At 48.3% G+C, this 16,294-nt stretch overlaps 1 protein-coding gene across 1 annotated transcript in view; it reads right to left on the reverse strand.

Moving 5' to 3' along the window:
* CFP (complement factor properdin) overlaps positions 1 to 16,070 on the reverse strand; it is a 41,833-nt gene extending 25,763 nt beyond the window's left edge. Inside the window, exons 1-3 of the mRNA XM_081316668.1 lie at positions 15,977 to 16,070; positions 3,457 to 3,607; positions 1,341 to 1,507 (exon numbers count right to left, since the gene is read on the reverse strand). Of these exons, the coding sequence (XP_081172794.1) occupies positions 1,341 to 1,507; positions 3,457 to 3,607; positions 15,977 to 16,058 (400 nt within the window). The 5' untranslated portion in view covers positions 16,059 to 16,070. The remainder of the gene's footprint in view (positions 1 to 1,340; positions 1,508 to 3,456; positions 3,608 to 15,976) is intronic.
* Between the last annotated feature and the right edge of the window lie 224 nt (positions 16,071 to 16,294).

Below are 16,294 nucleotides of genomic sequence, written 5' to 3' on the forward strand. Positions count from 1 at the left end.
CTATCTATCTCTTTGAGAGCCCTAGTGGCACAGTGGTTAGAGTCCCCTAGTACAGGCTAACTCTGCCCACATCCACGAGTTCAATCCTGACGGGACTCAAAATGAACTCATATTGGGGGCAATATGTTGACTCTGTAAACTGCCCAGAGAGTGCTGCAAAGCACTATGGAGGTGATATATAAGTCTAAGTGCTATTATTATTTATGGACATAACTAAAATGTTTTAAGCTTATTTAAGTCCTTATCTAAGTCCTCATTTAACAACCCCTTCTTCAGTGATTATTTGAAGTTACAACAGTGCTGATCGGGAAGACTTACAACCAGTCCTCACAGCTGCAACCATCACAGTCAGAAGATCATGGCTCTAGTGCTTGCAACTGGTTCACAACTGCAACAGTTGCAGCATCCCAGCAGTCACGTGATTGCCATTTGTGACCTTCTCTGCCAACTTTCCGCAAGCAAAGTCAGTGGGGAAGATGGCAACAGGTCACAAACAGCAAATGACGTAATGTCACGCCTAATAACCACATGGAATTCATTTGACGATGGCCACTGAAATTGCCACAATTACTGTTGAATTTTGGCGTGATCCACACGATGCTATGCTTTACAACCACATTGCTTGGTGACAGAGTTATCACTTTTGAGTTCTTAACTGAGGATTACCTGTATTCCAAATAAATGAGATGAGATGTTGGGTCTGCTTGAAATTAAGCCCGACTGTGTCCAGTCCAGTTGCTCAGAAACAAGCCTAGGTTTTGCTCGGTAGGACTAGCTGCTAGATGCACGGATGTAAAATTGCACCTACTGTGAGAATCTAATTTTAGGCAGATAGGATGCCATTGCCACTAAAGTGGGCGAGACACAAAAATCCCTCCAGGGCCTAAATTTGGAAGGACCCTCATGGAATCCAACTTACATGTACCTTTTTCTTTACAGGGTACATTCTGCCAAAAAGGGAAAAAAAGGAAATATTCTGGAACATGGCATTAAAAGTTGGTTGCGATTGGTGCTGACAAACTAACGCTTGTGATGTCACAAACACACCTCCCCCACAACTTCTGTTGTTGTTGTTGTTGTTGTTTTTAATGAGGAAAAGCAAGATGGCATAAATGAATAAGTATTCAGGTAGTGCTTTGGAGGGAGAAATTCTCAAAATATCACTTGAAAAGGCGGCGGGGGGGGGTTAGGACAGGTAACACTGCCAGCTAATTTAGAGTCCTACTTCACAAGACTCCAAAATCTCAAAACTCAAGGTCATGCAAGGATAAAGAAATGACCCTGACTCATTTCTAGCTTCATGCTTAGGACAAAGATCAAGAGTAGAGAAAGATGATTACCGGGGCAACACTCCTTCAGGATGCAGGATTTCATTTCCCTTTCACGTGTATCACTCGGACACATCCCTGCACGGTAGCCATAACACACCCGACTGCGTCTCTGGACACCTTCAGTGCAGGAGACAGAGCACGCGCTCCACGCGCTCCATTCATTCCACCTAGCTTCGCTATAGGAAAAGAAGAACAAAGATGGATGTCATGACTGACTTGGATCAGGGTTTCCCCGTGACGTAAAAATCCAACCATGAAGGATCCCCTTAGATCAGATCAAGGGTCCATCTAGCCCAGCATCCTGTTTCCTAACAGCAAAGGAAATACTTAAGGGACTTCAGTAGTGGGATCCAAATACAAGCCAAGAAGAACTGTGTTTAGATTAGAGGAAAGGGCCATTTCCCCCCAGCATTTTGATCCCATAGTGCAGGGGTGTCAAACTCAATTTCATTGAGGGCCGCATCAGCATTGCGGTTGCCCTCAGGGGCCCGGGTGGGCGTGGCCAGAGTGGGTGTGGCCTACTGGGTGGGCGTGGCTAGAGTGTGTATGGCCTACTGGGTGGGCGTGGCCAGCTCTACATCGTTGGCATCAAGGGTGCCTATGGGGGCCTGGGCAGGAGTGGGACAGATCTGAGGGTCTCTGGCAGAAGGAGGGTCTCTGGGCCAGGGCCAAGGCAGTGGGGGCCGTTCCCTCACTGTTTCCAGGATGGCTTCGCGGGCCGTGTGAAACCACTTGGCGGGCCGGATCCGGCCCCCAGGCCTTGTGTTTGACATGTCTGCCATAGTGGCTGCCATCCAGATGTCTCCAAGGAGTGCAAGATATCAGCAAGCTTCTACTTAGGGTAGACTTAACCATTATTAATCTGTCAAAAAGCTGTCCAAATTTTTGATCATCGTGACATGTTCTGTTAGCATATTCCTCAGTTTAACTAGGAATTGTATCTAAGTGTATGCTTATATCTCTGTTCTATAATTCCACAAAGAACATGGGAGGTGGGGGATGAGTGGGGGGAGGAGAAGGAAGTGATTGCCCAGAGTGTTAATTCAATGGAAAGGAACAACATTTGGTTAAATCTGCTGTCATATTTCTTTAGAAGGGATAATCTGAAATTAAAATAGAATGTTTTGTTTCCCAGGTATTTCTCTATATTTAGATGTAGAGAAAGCAATGCATTGGTCAATGTATTAACCAGATCCAGTGCTAGATAAAGCAACAGGCAGGGAGAATTTTTTTAAAAAAAGTCTGGAAGTTATAAGTACAAAAATATATTAAATAAAAATATATTGAAATGTAGGAAACTGCCTTATGCAGCCTGGTTTTACAGATACTTGTGGCTCATAATGGCTTCAGTATATCATCGTTTAAAAACCCTGGCTTAGCATGATTCATGGACACAGATCAAAGATTAAATTAACCATTTTAATTAATTTTAATAACTGATTTTAATTTGGGTTTTGACTCTAACTGCATCAATATTCTTGTTATGGTTTATACTCCACATTTTTATTGAAATAATAGCAATAGCACTTAGACTTGTAGACCAGCCCACAGTGCTATGCAGCACTCTCTGGGTTGTTTTACACTGTCAGCATATTGTCCCCAACAATCTGGATGCTCATTTCACCAATCTTGGAAAGTTGGAAAGCTGAGTCAACCTTGAGCTCCGTCAAGATCGAACTCTAGACTGTAGATAGAGTTAGCCTGCAAGACTGCATTCTAATCACTTTGCCACCAGGTCTCTTAAATAAGTTGCCCTTAATGGTGGTTCAAGTATAAACAGGAATCCTGGGTATTAATTAAACGCTTCTGTCAATGGGGCACATGATGGAATGTTGCTGTCAGTGACCAATAGGAGCTTTTGAATCTTTGGGCAGAAACCTATTTAGCCCTGCTTGGAGACAGCAGGGTTGCAGATGAGAACTGCATGCTGCCATACGCACACTACATGCGGCTACTCTATAGACACTCTTCCTATACAGGAGATGGGATAAGCAATCCTAAGGGAAGATGCCCAGCACTCAACCAATAGGCAATATCTGGAGGTTTCAAAGACAGGAGGCTTAGGACCATTTGTGCAGCACAGGCCAAAAATGTAGCTAATTAGAACTGTTGGTGTTTTACTTACCGGCAGGACTGGCAGGGCCCCTGTTGAGTCACCTGGAAACCATATTGATGGTTTAGGCAGCAGTCTTCCTGGGAAATTTCACTTCCCAATAGGTTCCTGCAGGCCCCTGAGATTTCATCAAAAGTTTTGTAGCACAGAATATTCTGAGCCTCTGAAAAAGGGAGCCCAGTTTAGTTTAGCTGAGATCAAACAGAGTGCCACTTCCCAGAGATACACATTTTTATCCATTTAAGAACAGTCCAGAGGAAGATGCAAGAGACAGGAGGGGAGCAGCAAAATAAAAATCAGAAAGCTGAGAGGATGCTTGTTTCTTAAAGTGATTGTTTCTTTTCTCTTCTTCTGCCTTTCATAACTATACTCAATATGAGCATTTATTTGTCCACGGCAGCAATTAGTCCCTTAGTCAGTTAGGTATTAAAAATCAATAATATCAGTTTTGCTCAAATACCTGCATTTTTAAAAAGACATTTACCCTAGGACACCAATAAAATAGACATATAAAAAATACAAGGGAACAAGTCCCATTTGAATGTTCTCCATGGGTGAAGGAAGGCAAATATACGTGTCCCACAATAATATTGCAGGATCCAATCTGGGCCAGTCACTGGAACCAGAGGTTTTTGTCTTCCAAGCTTTCAGATTTGTGCTGGAGCCCATCCCTCAGGGAACCTCTCTCTCGGGGCTCCAGCACGTGTCCGAAAGCTCGGAAGGCAAAACCTCTCAGGTCCCGGTGTGTGAGCCAGATTGGATCTTGCTCTCCATAGACACCCAGATTATCAGTGTGGAGAATAACCCAAGGCCTTGCATTTTGCTTCACCAAACAGAGAGGCCAGATTTCTTATGAATGAAGGAGTAGACTCAAGGGGTATAGTTGCAGAAGACGATATAAAAACCTTCTCATTTGGGAGCCAGCTGTTGAATTTGCTGTTGAATTTTCTGCCTATTCTGGTGATGGGATGGTGTCCTACAAGCTGACCTAAGGGCTGAAAAACTGCCATGTGAGCCACTGGAAGGCCAAAGGGCAGAACCCATTCTGTTCTCCAAGCAAAAGAGGGTTCTAGGACAGTGGTGGCGAACCTTTTAGAGACCGAGTGCCCAAACTGCAACCCAAAACCCACTTATGTATCATCGGGTGCTGGGTGGGCATGACCCATTGGGTGGCCGTGGCCCATTGGGTGGGCATGGCTGCAGTGGTAACAGCAGACTGGGTGGGACTAAAAAGTTCAATCAATCAATTCCAACTTTGCAAGATCTTTTTTTTTTCCCGCGAGAAGTTGAAATTGATTGATTGAACCTTTTTTTTTTTTGCACGCGGCGGCGGAGGCCTAAAGTGAAAAGGTTTTATAAAACCCAGCTGAAGGCCTAGGACTGGGCCGATGGCGTGCGTGCCCACAGAGAGGGCTCTGCATGCCACCTGTGCACCCGTGCCATAGGTTCGCCACCACGCGTCTAGGAAGAACTTCTGAAGGGAAAGTCTACATTACTGCTCCCTATCCTCCAGTTATCACCATCGTCTCGAACTGCTGAACTTTTTAAATTTCCCAGAAGATATTAAGATAGCAACAGCTCTGAGTACTTTGGGGGATTTAAATGATGGCTTGTCTCAACTGGTCCAAACTACTCCATGGACCAGAAGAGCTCTGCTCCTTGTCCTCTATCTTTCCTTCTCCACCTGCCTGAGGCAGATTAGAGTCTTCTTAGCAGAAGCATAGTTGCCCTCATTCCTTCAGTGATTAGGCATTTGATAGCTATAAAGTTTCAGTTTTAATGAATGCTCACCAACTGCGCTTTTTACATATGTCTCTGCAATGCATCTGTTGTTCCCCTTCCCCTTGTCAGCTGAGCAAGGGTAACATTTCATGTGCCTAAGGAAGTGGACATTGATCTATGAAACCTTCTGCTGTAGTAAACATAAAAAATGTCATCATTCTTTATTTTATTTCTGATGGTAAAGATCTCAAGGTGGGATTTATGGAAGGCAGCTCCAGAGTACAATTTATAAATCCTAATTCTACGTTGTCCACAGTTGCCTGATAAGACAGACAATAAAGAGGAGAGCTTGCATTCAATTAAAAAAAGCAACACGGGAAATATATTTTTTTGAATCAAAAGCAGGAAGTTTACACTTTTACACCAGGTTTTTATATTCTCAGAAGTTTGTAATTCCTTATCAACACAACACACTCACTTATCTCTTTAGTTTCTGTTAATTGGACTTTCTCCTACAAATAATGTTCAAAAAACAGATAATGTTCAAATAATGGGCTTGGATTGTAATTTTTATCAGTATGATATCCTTACTTTAACTACTTACGATTTGTTTGCTGGAAAGCTATATGCTAATGCTGCAATCAAAAAATAAATATTCCTAAGAACTTCACAGCGTATTGTACTATTTATTGCCAAGAGTAATTTCTGTTGGCTCCAGTGGTATATACTGTAAGGAAAGGAAAAGAAAGGAGTACCTGCGGATTTTACTCCACTAGTTGTTGCCAACTATAGGGTGCAGCGCTCATCTCGATTTCAAGGCTGTGAGCCAGCGCTCTCCGAAGAGCCTTCCGCAGTCATTCTCCCCACTGAAGTGGTACCTATTTATCTACTCACATTTGCTTGCTTTCAAACTGCTAGGTGAGCAGGAGCTGGGGCAAGTAATGGAATTCACCCCATCCACGTGGCGCTCAGCCCCAAACCCGGGCTATTGGCTTTCTAGCCGACAAGCCCAGCATCTTAACCGCTGAGCCATTGTGCTGCTCCTCATAAACTGTAAACCCGATAGATAATAAAATTACCCAATATAGAATTAGATTAAATAACCTTTAACTAACCTTTAAAATAGATAAATGTTGAGAGCACAGCAGAGTGAGTTGCCAGACTTCTACCAATTATATTACTTGAACTGACTGGAGAGCCTTTCCAATTAACATGAAATCCTACAGTTCTATCTAACATTATACAAATGTTGGATAGGGAATTGGGGTGTAGCAATTTCCCACAACTGGACAGAAATTCTGAGGAAAATATTAAGGTTACTCTAGGCAAATTATCAAAAGATTATTATTTTTTTTTATTATTATTATTATTATTATTATTATTATTATTATTATTATTATTATTATTATTATTATTTGATGGACAACATAGAGCTGGTTGATATATGGAGACAGAAAAATGGCAGTTTAAGAGAAAATACCTATTTTCCTGAAAGACATAAATCCTTTTCAATAAAAGACATAATTTGAACTTCAAAGAATTTGGCTACTAAGGTTTCTAAAATTGAGATATTACCAAAGAGTTTTTCAGATCATAATCCCGTGAGTTTGGTTTAAATAAGAAAATCTAATTCTTTTAGTTGGAGACTAAATAAAATGTTGGCATAGAATAGAAGCAATGGTGGAGGATTGTAAAAAGAAATTAAAAGTAAAAAAAAAGTTTATGTAAATTTATTAATTTAAGAATGGTTTGGGATGCAAGTAATGAGAGGTTAGTTTGTATAACATGATAGCAAAATTAGAAAAATCAAGAAAAATGCAGGCTATTTTGAATGAAATAAACAGGATTCAGGCCAGGGTATGGACTGAGACAGCACTGATGACATTCTTGGATGACATTCTTGGAGAGCAGGTTAGGGGTACTGCATCCATCCTTGTTCTTCTTGACCTCTCAATGGCCTTCAGTACCATTGATCATGGTATCCTTCTGAAGCAGTTTTGGAAGTTGGGGGTGGGTGACACCCAGTGGTGGGATTCAAATATGTGAACAACCAGTTGCCTGTGTGGATGCCACTTCCGGAAGTCCATTCTGGGCCTGGGCAACAAAAAATTAGCTACTGGTTCTTCCGAACTGGTGCGAACCAGCCGAATCCCACCACTGGTGACACTGTGTTGTGCTGGTTCTCTTCCTTTCTCTTAAGTCAATTCCAGCTGCTGTTGATGGAGGAGGATGTCCAGACCACAGCTCCTACTTTGTGGGGTGCTGCAGGGTTCGGTCCTCTTTCTTATTTAAAACCTACATGAGGTTGCTGGGTGAGGTGTTTCGACGGTTTAGAGCAGGGGTAGGCAACCTGTAGCCAAGAAATTAAAAGACGCTTGCTCCTGGGAAGGAAAGCCATGGCAAATCTAGACAGCACACTAAAAAGCAGAGACATCACCCTGTCAACAAAAGTGCGTATAGTCAAGGCTATGGTCTTCCCAGTTGCAATGTATGGCAGTGAAAGTTGGACCATAAGAAAGGCTGAGCGCCAAAGAATTGAGGCCTTTGAACTATGGTGCTGGAGAAGACTCCTGCGAGTCCCTTGGACTGCAAAGCGATCAAACCAGTCAGTCCTAGAGGAGATCAATCCTGACTGCTCTTTAGAAGGCCAGATCCTGAAGCTAAAACTCATATACTTTGGCCACCTAATGAAAAGGAAGGACTCACTGGAGAAGAGCCTAATGCTGGGAAAGATCGAGGGCAATAGAAGAAGGGGACGACAGAGAATGAGGTGGCTGGATGGAGTCACTGAAGCAGTAGGCGTGAGCTTAAATGGACTCCAGAAGATGGTAGAAGACAGGAAGGCCTGGAGGAATGTTGTCCATAGGGTCGCGATGAGTCGGACACGACTTCGCAGCTAACAACAACAACAACAACAACAACAGGCAACCTTGGCTCTTTTATGACTCGTGGACTTCAACTCCCAGAATTCCTGAGCCAGCCATATCTGAGGGGAAAGGGAGAGTTTCCAAGCTGAGCCATGCTGGCTCAGGAATTCTGGGAGTTGAAGTCCACAAGTCATAAAAGAGCCAAGGTTGCCTACCCCTGGTTTAGAGAGATCAGTATGCTAATTGTATCCAACTTTCTATTGCCACCCCAGCTGCCTGAGCGATGCTGTGGATGTCCTGTCCCAGTACCTGGAGGCTGCATGGGGCCTGGATGGGGCACAATGGGCTTTGGATCAACCCAAGTAAGACTGTGGAGGTCTGGGTATTTAAGCCTTCCAGTGTCAAGGTTTTTCCACCTTTGCTCCTCAGTGGCATGGCACTGGTACACAGTCTGGGGTTTCTCTTGGACTCACAGCTTCTACTGGAAGAGCAAGTAGTAGCCACGACTAAGAGGGATTTTGCACACCTTTTGTTTGTGTGTCAGTTGTGGCCATTCCTGGTTTTGCTGTCACTCATGCCCTCGTGACTTGCCATCTAGATAATAGCAACCTGCTCTACATGGGGCTGCCCCTGAAGAGCATTTGGAAACTCCAATTGATGCAAAATTGATGGATAGTAAATGGTGTCAGATACTTGGCACATGGAACCCCATTTTGTTTTAGTTGAATTGGTTGCCAATGTGCTTCTGGGTGCTGGTTGTCTTCTTTAAAGCCCTTCATGGCTTGGGACTGGGTTACCTCAGGGACTAACTTCTCCTAGTTGTTTCTCCCCATCCAATTTGGTCAGTCGGCTGGGCATGCTCTGGATCCCATCTGTTATGTACTGAGCTTTTGGGAAGACCTTATCACGTGTATGCTGGAATGCTAACGGTTCTCCAACAACACAGATGGGACTTTCCAGTCAAGGCTGCAGTCAACTTGGCGGGAATGATGGGTTCAATCTGATTGGTTGTTCAGACTATGGGAGACTATATAAACACTGCATGGATACCCCTAACCCTCAGTACAGTTAAAGTTATGAATAAAGCAACTATTCTTCTGTACTCATCTGCCTGGCGTCTTTCCTGCTCGTCCGAACCCGAAACATAACACCATCAGCCAAGGAATATTGACTGGCAGGAATTACGAAGCATACCTAATCCCAGGAAAAATGACCTTATGGTTTATGTTTTGATGATTAGACAGGATAGAAAGAAGTACCCGTATATACTTGAGTATAAGCCGAATTTTTCAGCCCACTTTTTGGGCTGAAAAATTCCACTTCGGCTTATACTCCAGTCAACAAAAAAACTTACCGAGGACTTGTGCGCGGCCGAGGCTTTGGTGCTTCCGGGATCGCCCGCACCTCTCCCAAGCCACCGCCGTCCGAGACCTGCCGAAGTTTGGGGAGGTTTGGGGAGGTGCGCGCGCACCTCCCCAAACCTCCCCAAACGGCAGGTCTCCGGAGCTCCGCGCCTTGCCTGCCTGCTTCTTTCCGCAGCGGAAAGAAGCAGGCAGGCAGGGCGCGGAGGAACGGAGACTTGCCGACGTTTGGGGAGGTTTGGGCGCCTCCCCAAACCTCGGCAGGTCTCCGTTCCTCCGCGCAGACCTGCCGACGTTTGGGGAGGTTTGGGCGCCTCCCCAAACCTCCCCAAACCTCGGCAGGTCTCCGTTCCTCCTGCCGACCTTTGGGGAGGTTTGGGCGCCTCCCCAAACCTCCCCAAACCTCGGCAGGTCTCCGTTCCTCCTGCCGACCTTTGGGGAGGTTTGGGCGCCTCCCCAAACCTCCCCAAACCTCGGCAGGTCTCCGTTCCTGTTTGGGGAGGTTTGGGCGCCTCCCCAAACCTCGGCAGGTCTCCGTTCCTCCGCGCAGACCTGCCGACGTTTGGGGAGGTTTGGGCGCCTCCCCAAACCTCCCCAAACCTCGGCAGGTCTCCGTTCCTGTTTGGGGAGGTTTGGGCGCCTCCCCAAACCTCCCCAAACCTCGGCAGGTCTCCGTTCCTCCGCGCAGACCTGCCGACGTTTGGGGAGGTTTGGGCGCCTCCCCAAACCTCCCCAAACCTCGGCAGGTCTCCGTTCCTCCTGCCGACGTTTGGGGAGGTTTGGGCGCCTCCCCAAACCTCGGCAGGTCTCCGTTCCTCCGCGCAGACCTGCCGACGTTTGGGGAGGTTTGGGCGCCTCCCCAAACCTCCCCAAACCTCGGCAGGTCTCCGTTCCTGTTTGGGGAGGTTTGGGCGCCTCCCCAAACCTCCCCAAACCTCGGCAGGTCTCCGTTCCTCCGCGCAGACCTGCCGACGTTTGGGGAGGTTTGGGCGCCTCCCCAAACCTCCCCAAACCTCGGCAGGTCTCCGTTCCTCCTGCCGACGTTTGGGGAGGTTTGGGCGCCTCCCCAAACCTCGGCAGGTCTCCGTTCCTCCGCGCAGACCTGCCGACGTTTGGGGAGGTTTGGGCGCCTCCCCAAACCTCCCCAAACCTCGGCAGGTCTCCGTTCCTGTTTGGGGAGGTTTGGGCGCCTCCCCAAACCTCCCCAAACCTCGGCAGGTCTCCGTTCCTCCGCGCAGACCTGCCGACCTTTGGGGAGGTTTGGGCGCCTCCCCAAACGTCCCCAAACCTCGGCAGGTCTCCGTTCCTGTTTGGGGAGGTTTGGGCGCCTCCCCAAACCTCCCCAAACCTCGGCAGGTCTCCGTTCCTCCGCGCAGACCTGCCGAGGTTTGGGGAGGTTTGGGCGCCTCCCCAAACCTCCCCAAACCTCGGCAGGTCTCCGTTCCTGTTTGGGGAGGTTTGGGCGCCTCCCCAAACCTCGGCAGGTCTCCGTTCCTCCGCGCAGACCTGCCGACGTTTGGGGAGGTTTGGGCGCCTCCCCAAACCTCCCCAAACCTCGGCAGGTCTCCGTTCCTGTTTGGGGAGGTTTGGGCGCCTCCCCAAACCTCCCCAAACCTCGGCAGGTCTCCGTTCCTCCGCGCAGACCTGCCGACCTTTGGGGAGGTTTGGGCACCTCCCCAAACCTCGGCAGGTCTCCGTTCTTCCTGCCGACCTTTGGGGAGGTTTGGGCGCCTCCCCAAACCTCCCCAAACCTCGGCAGGTCTCCGTTCCTCCTGCCGACCTTTGGGGAGGTTTGGGCGCCTCCCCAAACGTCGGCAGGTCTGCGCGGAGGAACGGAGACCTGGGGAGGTTTGGGGAGGCGCCCAAACCTCCCCAAACGTCGGCAGGTCTGCGCGGAGGAACGGAGACCTGCCGAGGTTTGGGGAGGTTTGGGGAGGCGCCCAAACCTCCCCAAACAGGAACGGAGACCTGCCGAGGTTTGGGGAGGCGCCCAAACCTCCCCAAAGGTCGGCAGGTCTGCGCGGAGGAACGGAGACCTGCCGAGGTTTGGGGAGGCGCCCAAACCTCCCCAAAGGTCGGCAGGAGGAACGGAGACCTGCCGAGGTTTGGGGAGGTTTGGGGAGGCGCCCAAACCTCCCCAAACAGGAACGGAGACCTGCCGAGGTTTGGGGAGGTTTGGGGAGGCGCCCAAACCTCCCCAAAGGTCGGCAGGTCTGCGCGGAGGAACGGAGACCTGCCGAGGTTTGGGGAGGCGCCCAAACCTCCCCAAAGGTCGGCAGGAGGAACGGAGACCTGCCGAGGTTTGGGGAGGTTTGGGGAGGCGCCCAAACCTCCCCAAAGGTCGGCAGGTCTGCGCGGAGGAACGGAGACCTGCAGAGGTTTGGGGAGGTTTGGGGAGGCGCCCAAACCTCCCCAAAGGTCGGCAGGAGGAACGGAGACCTGCCGAGGTTTGGGGAGGTTTGGGGAGGCGCCCAAACCTCCCCAAAGGTCGGCAGGAGGAACGGAGACCTGCCAAGGTTTGGGGAGGCGCCCAAACCTCCCCAAAGGTCGGCAGGAGGAACGGAGACCTGCCGAGGTTTGGGGAGGCACCCAAACCTCCCCAAAGGTCGGCAGGAGGAACGGAGACCTGCCGAGGTTTGGGGAGGTTTGGGGAGGCGCCCAAACCTCCCCAAAGGTCGGCAGGAGGAACGGAGACCTGCCGAGGTTTGGGGAGGCGCCCAAACCTCCCCAAAGGTCGGCAGGTCTGCGCGGAGGAACGGAGACCCGCAGAGGTTTGGGGAGGCGCCCAAACCTTCCCAAAGGTCGGCAGGAGGAACGGAGACCTGCCGAGGTTTGGGGAGGTTTGGGGAGGCGCCCAAACCTCCCCAAAGGTCGGCAGGAGGAACGGAGACCTGCCGAGGTTTGGGGAGGTTTGGGGAGGCGCCCAAACCTCCCCAAAGGTCGGCAGGAGGAACGGAGACCTGCCGAGGTTTGGGGAGGTTTGGGGAGGCGCCCAAACCTCCCCAAAGGTCGGCAGGAGGAACGGAGACCTGCCGAGGTTTGGGGAGGTTTGGGGAGGCGCCCAAACCTCCCCAAAGGTCGGCAGGAGGAACGGAGACCTGCCGACGTTTGGGGAGGTTTGGGGAGGTGCGCGCGATCCTGGAAGCACCGAAGCCTCGGCCGCGCGCAAGTCCTCGGTAAGCTCCGGGCGGTCACTTGCTTCACGTCTCCTGAGGGAAGGGGGGGCGACTGGAGCGGGCGTGTTTCCTCGCCTGCTGGGCGCCGCGATTTGCCCGGGGAACGCGCGGGCCCCGAATGGCAGCGTGGAGCGAGGAAGCGGACAGCCAGGGCTTCCCCGAGAGCCGCGGCCACACAGGGTATTCCTGTGTATTCAGGCTTGCAAAATGGCGGATCGAGCCTCTGCTGGCGGCAGAGGCTTGCAGAACGGCGGATCGGCTTATACTCGAGTCAATAACTTTTTCCAGTTTTTGGGGGTGAAATTGGGGGTCTCGGCTTATACTCGAGTCGGCTTATACTCAAGTATATACGGTAATTTGTAACCCCAGAGTAAGAGATAAAATTTACAATTAAGATAAGATTTATTGTCATTGACCAGTAAACACAACAGCACAAATTAAAATGAAATTCCAATGCTCCGCTCTTGAAAGAAGGAATGCCACCCACCAAACAATGTCATCACCCCAAGATAACAATAATAATATAATAACAGCAGCAGCAGCAGCACCAAAAATGCCAAGTTATACAGAAATGACACCCAAGCTTATATTAATCACAGTCCATTTTGAATACATAGTGGAAAAAAGAGTCTTGAAAGATAACAAGGTTAATACTATATGGAACAAAGCTGTTGTGGAATCTATAACAGCCTCCTCCCAGAAGGCAACCATGAAAACTGATCACAGAGAGTCCCTGACAATACTACAGACCTGGTCAAGCAGCGTTTATATGCCATGTCCTGATAGAAGAAATTGAACTTCCAATAATCCTTTCTAACCCCCTCCTCACTCTTTGAACAGCCTTCCTGTCAGAAGCAATAATGCTTCCAAACCAACCAGAAATGCAATACGATAGGTTAGGATGCTTTCAATCGTCTCTCTATAGCAGGGGTCTCCAACCTTGATAATGTTAGCACTTCTGGACTTCAACTCCCAGAATTCCTCAGCCAGCATGGCTGCTGAGGAATTCTGGGAGTTGAAGTCCACAAATCATAAAGTTGCCAAGGCTGGAGACCATTACTCTATAGAAAGTGGTAAGGATTGTACTTATAACTGCTATAAAATCAGAAACTACTTCTTTGTACCGTTTCCTTTTTTATTTTACTTTACTTTTTCTCCCTTTCTTATACTTTTTTAGCGTTCTCGTTTATTTCTTTTTCTTTTCTTGTTCTTACTTTATATTGGTTTCTATTAGTTTTTATCTTCCTTTTCCAAAAACTTTCAATAAATATCACATTAAAAAATGACATTATATAAGGAGGTTTCCATTCACAGACAAAAGCCTTTCTTAATATTGTCTAAACTCTTCCACATCTGTTACTTTAGCCTATTAAAATATAGATCACAATGATCACAGACCACACAAAAAAAAATTAAAAAGCAAAAAAAATAAGTGTGTAACATGTGTGTTTGTTAAAAAAAATATTTATGCCTCAGCTAAGCATCCCTAGGCAAGTAGCCAAGTTCAGAAAGTCTAATTGCCACTGCTAATAGTATAAAGTTTGGCTACAATTCTAGATGTTTCAGATAATAATAATTTGTCTTATTTTTCAGTTTCACTTCCTGTGCAGATACAGCACCCTAAAACAACTGATACGATTGTCTTACAGATTTTTTTACACTAAACATAAAAAGTAAAAAGGTAAAGGTTCCCCCGCACAGGCGTGCTAGTCGTTTCCAACTCTAGAGGCCGGTGCTCATCTCCGTTTCAAAGCCGAAGAGCCAGCGCTTGTCCGAGGACGTCTCTGTGGTCATGTGGCCGGCATGACTAGACGCCAAAGGCACACGGAACGCTGATTACCTTCCCACCATGGTGGTCCCCATTTTTCTACTTGCATTTTTACGTGCTTTCGAACTGCTAGGTTGGCAGAAGCTGGGACGAGTAACAGGCGCTCACTCTGCTACGCAGCACTCGGGATTCGACCTGCCAAACTGCCAACCTTCTGATCGACAAGCTCAGCGTCCTAACCCACTGAGCCACCGCATCCCACACTAAACATAGATATTTAAATAACTATCAGTACTTCTAAAGAGGTTTTGCATCGATTCTGCCTGGGCAGCAATCATTCTCACCTAAAACCAGGTATTAATCCAATTTCTTAAGAGATTTAAAAAGAGTCAATATATCCGTGGGAAGCAATTGGAGGTGACATCTCAAGTTCCACGAAAATATTTTCCACTGTGGTTTTTAGCCACAGCTTCATTCCTGCAGGCTTAAGTTATCCTCCGAAAAGCATTCTACTTCAAGCAGGGAACCAGTTTGGTTTAGGGGTTAAGGCATCAGGCTAGAAACCAGGAGGCCCTGAGTTCTAATCCTGCTTTTAGGCACGAAAGCGAGCTGGGTGACTTTGGGCCAGTCCCTCTCCACCCAGTCTACCTGGTTGTTGTCATGGAGAAAATAACATAACTTCATTATTTATAAACATAATAAAGGTGGGATATAGATAAATCTTTAAAGGAGCATATTATTTTTTTTAGATCAGGGTTGAAAGGAGCAGTGGCGTAGCGTGGGTTGTCAGCACCCGGGGCAAGCACCCGGCCGCTGCACTGTCCCTCCCCCAGATAGTCCCTCGCTCTCTCTCCGCACCGCACCGCACGCCTGGCACCCTCCCCCCTCCACAGTGGGCGGCACCCGGCGGCTCGGATCGGATTCGCACAGCCAGCACTGCAGTGAGAGAGAGTGAGTGAGCCAGGCAGGGGCAGAGAGCTGCGAGTGCGAGCGCGCCCCCCCCAGATGTTGCGCCCGGTGCGGCTGGCCCCCCCTGCACCCCCCACGCTACACCACTGGAAAGGAGGGGTCCTTGGTGCTCTCTGAGCTTGCTTGTTTCCTTGCAAGCATTTAATCACCCAAACTAGGTAACAGCAGCACCTCTCTAGCATTGATGATGTTACCTAGCTTGGTAATGAAACACCTGCAAGAAAACAACCAAGCTCAGAGAGCACCAAGCACCAAGGACTCACCCCACATAAACCTTTCCTTTCCTTTCCTTTCTCCCTCTACTTAACAGGTGCATATCAGGCAGGAGCTGTACAGGAAGAAAGCCTAGCTGAAGCCCTGCCTTCCGTGGAACTAATCCAAAGTACACCAGTTCTGCTGTGGCAACTGAAAACTAAGTAACCAGTGCAAAGTGTCCTTGGGGCTGCCACTTTTTAAAACTTGGATTTGTTTACTGGTCGATGACAATAAATTTGCGTGTCTCTGTTAGTTGGTGGTACATAGATATAAAGTTTCCCCCCCCCCAAGGATGGAAAAGAATAGGGCAAGGGGCTTAATTTCTGACTGTGGTGTTAAAGATACAGGTCACAGGTGCACGGGTGGGGAAAATGAAAACCCTTCCCCTGACCTCAATTCCCTCTCCCCTTTTACCTGTAGGAACTTCCAGGCTCACAAGAAACCAGCATACTATCAGGAGGAACTGCAGCCTCTTCCACCCCAGAGTCCCCATCATGAGCTCAAGGGAAGCATGAGAACAGTGGAAAGGCTTTTAAATGAGCAGCAAGGGTGTGACTCCACCCTGGTAGGTGGGAACATCCTGAGGTTTTAAGATCTCTCTTTTGGGAAGCCTCTATAGCAAGGGGCAGGGCCAGTCCTGGCCAGGGACAGTGGACAGTTTGCAGGGATATTGCAAGGGAGTTCTGGTGTGTGTCCACAGAAGGAAACAGTGCCTGCACAGTATATAAGATC

The sequence above is a fragment of the Vipera berus genome (assembly GCF_964194415.1).
Source record: "Vipera berus genome assembly, chromosome: 2".
Lineage (NCBI taxonomy): Eukaryota > Metazoa > Chordata > Lepidosauria > Squamata > Viperidae > Vipera > Vipera berus.